This window comes from Carcharhinus amblyrhynchos, chromosome 14 (genome assembly GCF_965287045.1).
Source record: "Carcharhinus amblyrhynchos chromosome 14, sCarAmb.v2.hapA, whole genome shotgun sequence".
Taxonomy (NCBI): Eukaryota; Metazoa; Chordata; class Chondrichthyes; order Carcharhiniformes; family Carcharhinidae; genus Carcharhinus; species Carcharhinus amblyrhynchos.
Genome location: NC_137337.1, coordinates 36,744,522 through 36,754,541, shown reverse-complemented (window position 1 = coordinate 36,754,541; position 10,020 = coordinate 36,744,522). Strand labels below are relative to the sequence as shown.

Below are 10,020 nucleotides of genomic sequence, written 5' to 3'. Positions count from 1 at the left end.
TGGCTGATAATGTGAGTGGAAGGAGCACTGATCACAGTTTAAAGAGATGTGTATTGTCTCCAGACAGTACAGTAAGTGAGGTTTTGCAAACCCAGGCAAGTCACGGGGGTTACAGATAGTGCGACATGAACCCAAGATCCCTTGGGTTCATGTCGCACTATCTGTAACCCCCGTGACTTGCCTGGGTTTGCAAAACCTCACTTACTGTACTGTCTGGAGACAATACACATCTCTTTAAACTGTGATCAGTGCTCCTTCCACTCACATTATCAGCCACTTCAGGTCTTGAACAGCAGGTTAGGTGTAAGGATTCGCATTCTAATCAGTAATCTCTAAACTGTCTGTGCTTTATATGCTCTGTCTGAGGCCAGAACTCTCCATTCACCTGACGAAGGGACTAACCCCGAAAGCTTGTGAGTATATTGTCAAATAAATAGGTTGGACTAAAACCTGGTGTTGTCAGACTTTTTACTGTTATCATGCATTAATAGCCACAGCACTAAGACTAAACGTTTTCCTCCCTCCCTTTATACCCCAACACTTCAGGCATGAAATCTCCTGGGAGACGCAAAGGGAAAAAAACACAAGCATCTGCACGTTTATAGAAAAGTTGTTTGCAATGTATTAGAAAGGTTCCATTATGCAGTATACAACCAAAAGTAGAAATATACACAATGCAGTTTGTATATTAATGAAACTTCAGGCTTATGTTGATAGATCTGTATCATACATATTTGAATCTGTAATTTGATGGACGAATTATAGCATGCATGTAGTTTGTAATAGCTTTAACTAGTGCATAGTTTTACATTTAAAACATTTTGAGATAAATATATGAAGGCTTATTCTAACAGCTGGTTTCAGAACCAGACTGGTCCCAGAAGCCACTGATCCATAAATTAGCTCTTATGTTTTACAATTACTGTTATACAATTCAGCTGCAATATCACTAAAGAAATCTGATTCAAAATTCAGGCATATTTCTGGATGTACTATGTCATACTGCATACAACATTCCAAATCAACTCTGCATGTTCCAAAAGGAAATATGACAATGTTTTATTATCCTGCTGGATGTTTGTAAAACAACAAAAACACAAATCAATAAGTTTTTAACTTAAAAAAAACATAAGTTGATTGTTGATCAATTGAAAGGGGGGTTTTTAATTATACGATAAAAGAAGGAATCTATGCCAGATATACTTTTTGTACTTTTCGTAGGTCAAAAGTAATTTTTTTTGCCGAACACTTGAATTTTGCTGATGAATCCAAGTTCATTTTCCAGGTATGGCTGAGATTGGACACTGGTAGAAAATTATTAGCTGCTGAGTTGGCCTCCATTTGGGATTAATTAGTGAAGAGACAAACGTTCATAAATTAATTATGAATCATGAAGCATGTCATCCTATTCTGCCAATTCAAACATCAGTTTGGTAATTGGTGACAGTAGTCAGTCTCAACGAGGGGGTTAGTTTAAAAAAAAAGAATAATTATTTTCACTTTGGTTGTAAAGTTTGGTACGCATGGTAGATTTTAACTTTAATGTCCTTATATAACAGACCTAGCAAAACATACCTCTAGATGTTTAAGTGGAAGCAAAACTGAAAGATAAATATTTTTTAAAAAGCTGAAACACTGTGTAGAAAAATATTAATTTACATATTAATCAGAATTTTAATTCTGAATTTAAAATTACAAACATCACAGTACTTTTCCAAATATGTGAAAACTCAGAGAGACATAAATACGACGTGTGGCAGTTAGTGTCTGTGTAGTCCTCAGGACTAAGTCCTCTGTACAGCTCCTTCTCTTGCTGAGGGTTGTAAACTGTTGTGCTATCCAGTGTAACAGTCAGGAAGCAAATTGCTGTGTGATTCCCCGTCCAGTGTCACAGAGTGCAACTTTTTGTATAACGGGTCAATTGATAACTACTAGATTTTAGAAAAATCTTCAACACAGTTGAAAGTATCAGGACTGACTGTTCCAAAGTGACTCTTGTCTGACTGTTTCAATCCTTATGAAAGAAGTATTCTGTAGTTCAGGGCGTTTGGAAGTAATTTTACAGCACAATATCTTGGACACCATCTTTTTAACTTTTGATGTATTTAGAATAATAAAAACCCACGGGTCAATTATTGGATTAAATGACAAGCATCGGAGAGCTTGAAGATCATAAGTTTGGTGGTGCATCTCGTCTTTATAAATTGCTCCGATGTATGCACGAACCTAGAATAAAGAGATCAAATACAGAATTACATAAAATATACAACACAGAGAAAGGCCTCCTCTCGATCCTCCTTCCATTCTTCCTCATTTGACTCCTCCTGCCTTGTGTGATTACGTAGCTTCAATGTATCTAAACTATTCACTGAGCTGCTCCATGCACTAGTGAGATCCACATCCTCAGTTCTCTCTGGGTAAAGAGATTCCTTCTGAGCTCTCTACTTGATTCCTTGTTACCATCTTATATTGATGGGTTATTCTAGTTTTGTTTTTCTTCATGAATATAGAGCTTTATTAAGTCACTCTTCAAGCACTGTCTTTTCAAGAGGAATGAGACAGTCATTTGCATGTCTGATACCAGACTTCCAAAACAACTGCTGTACTCAGAACTTGGCTGCGGCAGCAGCCTCCCAGGAGGACAGAAGAAACACTTAAGGAATGTCCTCAATGCATCCCTGAAGAGGTCCAACATCCCTGCCAACTCACAGGAGCCCCTGGCTTGTGACCAATCAAAATGGAAAAGGTTTATTCAGGAAGTCACTGAGTACATTGGGGGATTTTGCAATAAACACACAGAGGCAAAGTTGAGACATAGGAGAGGGTGTAAAGCTTCCGAACAACTCATCTACCCAACCCTTCAAGTACCACCTGCACAGCATGTGGCAGATCACAGACATCAGCCATCTCAGACCCTATCAAACTGGAGTGAAAGCAATTCATCCTCAATTCCGGGGCGGGGCGGGGGTCATCTTTCGGATATCTTCAATTCCAGGGGACTGCTAAGAAAGCTGATAGTACCGGTTATGGCCTTGTAAACACTGGTTGCTATTTAAAATAAGACTAAGATATGATAATCCCAATGACACAATTCATTGATTATATTGGAGTTTTAAAACCGTTCTTTAAAGGAATCCTATGTGCAAATCCTTTATTTATAAAGTGCAAGTGATTTGTGAATTTAAAAGGCAACTTATGAACTGGCAGCAATATTGTTACAGTTGGATGTTTCATTTGGATACATTGTAGGAAAAAAATCAGAAAAATAGCCAACATATCAATTTTATATTTTCAGTAAAGTAATTTATCTGACAATATATGTTAAACAATCATTCAAACAACCTTAGGGCTTCCTGTCATTATGACTTGCATTCAAATTCATAAAACCTGTTTCAGAGACTGGATCACAGAGATGACAATAGATGATGTGGAGGCTCAGATATTCAGTATTTTCAAAGGAGGGGTTGATAGATTTCTAGATACCAGTGAACACAAGAATAGTGCGGGAAGATGGTGTTGAGGTAGAAGATCAGTTGTGATCTGGTTAAACAGTGGGGCAGGCTCAAAGGGCCTACTCATATTCCTATGATGTCAACGAAATACTATGGTAACTTCATAATAAAATTTATGATTGACAATGGTCCTTCTAACCTCATATGGAATGGCGGACATGAAGATACTGATTGGAATCTTACCAAAAAATGGCAAAGTGTCATGATTTGACTGAAAACCTGCATGTTTCTCTCCGGAGAAACATGCAGGTTTTCTCTTCAGATCTTATCACTTTGTCAAAATAACACTGGGCCATGTTTCATGCCATCATTTTGAGAGGTAGAGCCTAAACATAATGGAAAAGTTCAGCTGGTGCAAACCTCTCAAGGTCACTGGTGGGTTGTTGGGGAAAATCATGGAATGCAATCTCTCCAGAGAGAATCACATTTTCCAATTCTCTCAAGATTTTCAACCCATTCTCCCTGACAGCGAACACAGTCTGAAAATAACCTCAGTATGTAAATTATGAAAAAAATACAACTTTATTCAGGAAGCTTAACATTTCTATCCTTAAATTTTCAACCATATAAAGGTATGTATAGCTATGTAATACTGAATATGTTATTAAGTCATAGGAGTTTACAACATAGAAACGGACCCTTTGGCCAACTTGTTCATACTGCCCAGTTTTTACCACAAAGCTAGTCCAATTGCCAGCATTTGGCTCATATCCCTCTATATCCATCTTACCCACATAACTGTCTAAATGCTTTTTAAAAGACAAAATTGTACCTGGTTCTACTACTGCCTGGGCAACTCATTCCAGACACACCACCTTCTGAGTGAAAAAAATTGCCTCTCTGGACCCTTTTGTATTTCTCCTCCCACACCTTAAATTATGCCCTCTAGTTTTAGACTCCCCTACCTTTGGGAAAAGATGCTGATTATGTACCTTATTATGTTTGGAAGTGTATTTTAAATTTAGGATAAAATGAACAGGATTATATGATCTGTTCTGAAGTGGGTGGTTTGTTAGAGATCAAAGGAAAACTTAAGGAAAGAAAGTTACATATTTGCACATGGAGACAATGGCAGTAGCCTGTGTGTTAATAGTGAGCAATCACCCAGTCCCAGAAAGGTGTTAAAAGTTGTTGAGAGTTTTAACTCAATCAAATTAACAAAAATCCCAAATCAATATAAGTACACATAACTAACCCAGAATCAGAAACAATGTCAACTTGAACAAATTTAATGCTAACGGTATATTTAAAATTCTGTTGTTACATGAATTGTCAATATACTGAAAAGCTTGATAAGAGGTGACAGTAAAATACACTAGTTTGTTTATAATTTTGAATAATGTTCTGTCATTGGCATTATGATTAGATTATATTTTCTTCTTCTGCTCCTTAAATCTTTTACCCTTTCTAGATATTATTAACTTATACTGGGAACATTCCCTTCGAAGTAAGTTTGGTAAATGACACTCTGGATTGCTATCACAAGCTGGTCTGAAACTCTCAGCTCTGGTGGGTTGAATCTAACATTCCCTCTGGTTAACTCATGCGGTAGGAGTTGTGCCCTCCCTTCCTATTCCCCGCTCCGGATGGCACAGTGGTTAGCAATGCTGCCTCACAGCACCTGGGACCTAGATTTGATTCCTGGCTTGGATCACTGTCTATGTGGAGTCTGCAAATTCTCCCCGTGTCTGCATGGCTTTCCTCTGGGTGCTCCAGTTTCCTCCCACAAGTCCAAAAGACGTGCTGATTAGGTGCTAAATTCTCTTTCAGTGTACCTGAACAGCCGCCAGCCAGAGTGTGACGATTCAGGGATTTTCACAGTAACTTCATTGCAGTGTTAACGTAAGCCTACTTGTGACACTGATGGATAAACTATTGATCACACAATTCTAAAACAGGAGTTTGGGTGGCACATTTTATTGAAAACCATGACAGATTTTTCATTGGCCCCACAATGTAAGTTAGGGGAATTAGTGAAGGTTGCAGGGTAGAGGATCTGGCTAAGATGCTCTGTCAGAGTTGGTGCAGACCGAAGGTGCTGAATGGCCTTTTTTCTGCACTGTCGGGTTTCTATGATTCTATTTTCCAACTTAACAGGTTGGCAAAACTCATTAAAAGCAAATTACTTGGGATGCTGGAATCTGAAACCAAAAGAGAAAATGCTGGAAAATCTCAGCAGGTTCTTGCAGCATCTGAAAGGAAAAAGGGCAGACATTTCGAGTCCAGGTGTTATTGAAAGTGCCATTAGAGGAGGGGAACAATTATTTATCAGTCACAAGTGAGCTTACATTCACACTGTAATGAAGTTACTACGAAAATTCCCCCAGTCCCACATTTTGGTGCTTGTTCTGGTAGGCTGAGGGAGAACTTCGCACAGCCAATACACCTAGTAAGGACGTCTTTGGAGGGTGGGAGAAAACCCAATAAGAAGTCTCACAACACCAGGTTAAAGCCCAACAGGTTTACTTGGCAGCACGAGAGGAAACCCACACAGACACAGGGACAACGGGCACAGACACTGACTCAAGACGGGAATTGAACCCGGGTCCCTGGCGCTGTGAGGCAGCAGTGCCAACAAAGGTGTGTGTGTGAGAGAGAGAGAGAGAGCGCGCAGTGGGCTGACACACTCACCGTTAGCGGCACAGAGCAGGCGACGAAAGTGATTGTCATGATGGCCAAGAGGATGAGGTGGTCCACTTCCTCGGACTGGGAAGACCGCTCGCTGCGAGTGTGCGCCGCCCGCGAGCACCTGCGCGTCCTCTGCTTCTGGAACATTCGGCACAGGTTGACGATGACCGAGACGTTGCAGAGCAGGACGGAGACGATCAGCAGCTTCATCAGCACGGCGTAGGACAGCGAGTAGACGCGGTGCCGCAGCTCGAGCGAGTAGACCTGCATCTGGATGAAGCACCAGGTGCCGGGGCAGTACTGGCTGTTCTCGCCGACGCCCAGCAGCGGCAGCGAGCAGAAGAGGCCGCACAGGATGTAGATGGCGGGGATGGCGAGCAGCCCGCCGCGCTTGCTGGCGTGGCGCCGGTAGAGGTAAGGGCAGCCGATGGACAGGCAGCGCTCCAGCGCCATGGCGAACAGGATGAACATGGAGGTGAGGCCGAAGAAGGATATGGCGAAGGCGCAGTAGTCGCACAGACCCAGGTCCCGCAGCGAGTGACGGACGCCATAGGCGCGCAGCACCATCGGGCTGATGACCAGGGTGCCCAGCAGGTCGGTGACGATCAGCCCGCTCACCAGGATGTGGAAGAGAGACGCTTTATTGCGGCCCTCCCGCCGGTGCGCCGCCAGCACCACCAGCGCCAGCACGTTGCCCACCACCCCGGCGGCGAACATGAAGGCGCTGACCGCCGGCCCGGCGCCCTCCGCGATGCCCTGAGTGTGCTCGCAGCTGTTGTTGTGCCAGGCGCTGCCGTTGTCCATAGCGAGAGTCTTCCCCAGTCGGCGGCAATCTCTCTGCTCAGAGAAAAATACACACACGCCGGGTTAGTGCCCACCTCGGAGCAGTGCGGCATGGCGAGCGCCAGGGCTGGAGAACTCTGTACCTGAAGCCGCATGTGGCGCTGAGATATTCCGCCTCCTTGCCTCAGCCTGGGGGATGAGGTTGACTCAGACAACTTCACACCCAAATCCCTCCTCCCTCAAAACGTCCCTTCGGCTGTCACCCTCACAACAAGGTCCTCCCCCCCTTCCCTCCCTCACCCCCCCCTTCCCTCCCTCACCCCCCCCCCCCTCACCCCCCCGTCCCCCCCTCCCTCTCACCCCCTCTCCCTCTCAACCCCCCCTCACCCCCCCTCCCTCTAACCCCCCCCTCACCCCCCCTCCCTCTAACCCCCCCGTCCCTCTCAACCCCCCGTCCCTCCCCCCTCCGTCCCTCCCCCTCACCCCCCTCCCCGTCCCTCCCCCCTCCGTCCCTCCCCCCTCCCTCGACCTCGCTCCCTCCACCCTCCCCGTCCCTCGACCTCGCTCCCTCTCCCCTCCCCCCTCCCCGTCCCTCGACCTCGCTCCCTCCCCCCTCCCCCCCTCCCCGTCCCTCGACCTCGCTCCCTCCCCCCTCCCCCCCTCCCCCCCCTCGACCCCGCTCCCTCCCCCCCCTCGACCCCGCTCCCTCCCCCCCTCCCCGTCCCTCGACCTCGCTCCCTCCCCCCCTCCCCGTCCCTCGACCTCGCTCCCTCCCCCCCTCCCCGTCCCTCGACCTCGCTCCCTCCCCGCCTCCCCGTCCCTCGACCCCGCTCCCTCCCCCCCCTCGACCCCGCTCCCTCCCCCCCCTCGACCCCGCTCCCTCCCCCCCCTCGACCCCGCTCCCTCCCCCCCCTCGACCCCGCTCCCTCCCCCCCCTCGACCCCGCTCCCTCCCCCCCCTCGACCCCGCTCCCTCCCCCCCTCGACCCCGCTCCCTCCCCCCCCTCGACCCCGCTCCCTCCCCCCCCTCGACCCCGCTCCCTCCCCCCCCCTCGACCCCGCTCCCTCCCCCCCCCTCGACCCCGCTCCCTCCCCCCCCCGACCCCGCTCCCTCCCCCCCTCGACCCCGCTCCCTCCCCCCCTCCCCGTCCCTCGACCTCGCTCCCTCCCCCCCTCCCCGTCCCTCGACCTCGCTCCCTCCCCGCCTCCCCGTCCCTCGACCTCGCTCCCTCCCCCCCTCCCCGTCCCTCGACCTCGCTCCCTCCCCCCCCTCGACCCCGCTCCCTCCCCCCCCTCGACCCCGCTCCCTCCCCCCCCTCGACCCCGCTCCCTCCCCCCCCCTCGACCCCGCTCCCTCCCCCCCCTCGACCCCGCTCCCTCCCCCCCCCTCGACCCCGCTCCCTCCCCCCCCCTCGACCCCGCTCCCTCCCCCCCCCTCGACCCCGCTCCCTCCCCCGCCTCGACCCCGCTCCCTCCCCCCCCTCGACCCCGTCCCTCGACCTCGCTCCCTCCCCCCCTCCCCGTCCCTCGACCTCGCTCCCTCCCCTCCTCCCCGTCCCTCACCCCCTCCCCGTCCCTCGCCCTCCCTCCCGCCCTGTCCGTCCCTCGCCCTCCCTCCCGCCCTGTCCGTCCCTCGCCCTCCCTCCGCCCTGTCCGTCCCTCGCCCTCCCTCCCGCCCTGTCCGTCCCTCGCCCTCCCTCTCTGTCCCTCTCCCTCCCTCACCCTCCCTCCTCCCCTCTCCTCCCTCCCTGTCCCCTCCCCTCCCTGTCCCCTCCCCTCCCTGTCCCCTCCCCTCCCCTCCCCTCCCCGTCCCCTCCCCTCCCCTCCCCTCCCTGTCCTCTCCCTCTCCCCTCCCCCTCCCCTCCCCCTCCCTCTCCCCTCCCCCTCCCCCTCCCTCTCCCCTCCCCCTCCCTCTCCCCTCCCCCTCCCTCTCCCCTCCCCCTCCCCCTCCCTCTCCCCTCCCCCTCCCTCTCCCCTCCCCCTCCCTCTCCCCTCCCCCTCCCTCTCCCCTCCCCCTCCCTCTCCCCTCCCCCTCCCTCTCCCCTCCCCCTCCCTCTCCCCTCCCCCTCCCGCTCCCTCTCCCCTCCCCCTCCCTCTCCCTCTCCCCTCCCCCTCCCTCTCCCCTCCCCCTCCCTCTCCCGTCTCTCCCTCACACTCCCCTCCGCCCCTCCCTCACACTCCCCTCCGCCCCTCCCTCACACTCCCCTCCGCCCCTCCCCTCCCTCTCCTCTCCCCTCCCCTCCCTCCCTCTCCCCTCCCTCTCCCCTCCCCTCCCCTCCCTCCCTCTCCCCTCCCCCTCCCCCCTCCCCCCCCTCCCCCTCCCCCCTCCCCCCCTCCCTCCCCCCTCTCCCTCACCCTCCCCCCTCTCCCTCACACTCCCCTCCGCCCCTCCCTCACACTCCCCTCCGCCCCTCTCTCACTCCCCTCTCCCCTCCCTCCCCTCCCTCCCCTCCCCCCTCCCTCCCCTCCCCCCCTCACCCTCCGTCCCACCCTCCGTCCCACCCTCTCCGTCCCTCACCCTCGCACCCTCCCACTCTCTCCGTCCCTCACCCTCGCACCCTCGCACCCTCGCACCCTCTCTGTCCCTCACCCTCGCACCCTCCCACCCTCTCCGTCCCTCACCCTCGCACCCTCCCACCCTCTCCGTCCCTCACCCTCGCACCCTCCCACCCTCTCCGTCCCTCACCCTCGCACCCTCCCACCCTCTCCGTCCCTCACCCTCGCACCCTCCCACCCTCTCCGTCCCTCACCCTCGCACCCTCCCACCCTCTCCGTCCCTCACCCTCGCACCCTCCCACCCTCTCCGTCCCTCACCCTCGCACCCTCCCACCCTCTCCGTCCCTCACCCTCGCACCCTCCCACCCTCTCCGTCCCTCACCCTCGCACCCTCCCACCCTCTCCGTCCCTCACCCTCGCACCCTCCCACCCTCTCCGTCCCTCACCCTCGCACCCTCCCACCCTCTCCGTCCCTCTCCCTCCCACCCTCTCCGTCCCTCTCCCTCCCACCCTCTCCGTCCCTCTCCCTCCCACCCTCTCCGTCCCTCTCCCTCCCACCCTCTCCGTCCCTCTCCCTCCCACCCTCTCCGTCCCTCTCCCTC

At 52.2% G+C, this 10,020-nt stretch overlaps 1 protein-coding gene across 1 annotated transcript; it reads right to left on the bottom strand.

The window, feature by feature from the left end:
* Window positions 1–598: 598 nt before the first annotated feature.
* LOC145352600 (prostaglandin E2 receptor EP2 subtype-like) lies at window positions 599–7,202 on the bottom strand. Its single transcript, XM_080202689.1, has 2 exons — window positions 6,144–7,202; window positions 599–2,226 (listed from the first exon to the last, which is right to left on the bottom strand). Exons 1-2 carry the CDS (start codon window positions 6,942–6,944, stop codon window positions 1,969–1,971), a joined length of 1,059 nt encoding a protein of 352 aa, XP_080058815.1. The 5' UTR covers window positions 6,945–7,202; the 3' UTR covers window positions 599–1,968.
* Between the last annotated feature and the right edge of the window lie 2,818 nt (window positions 7,203–10,020).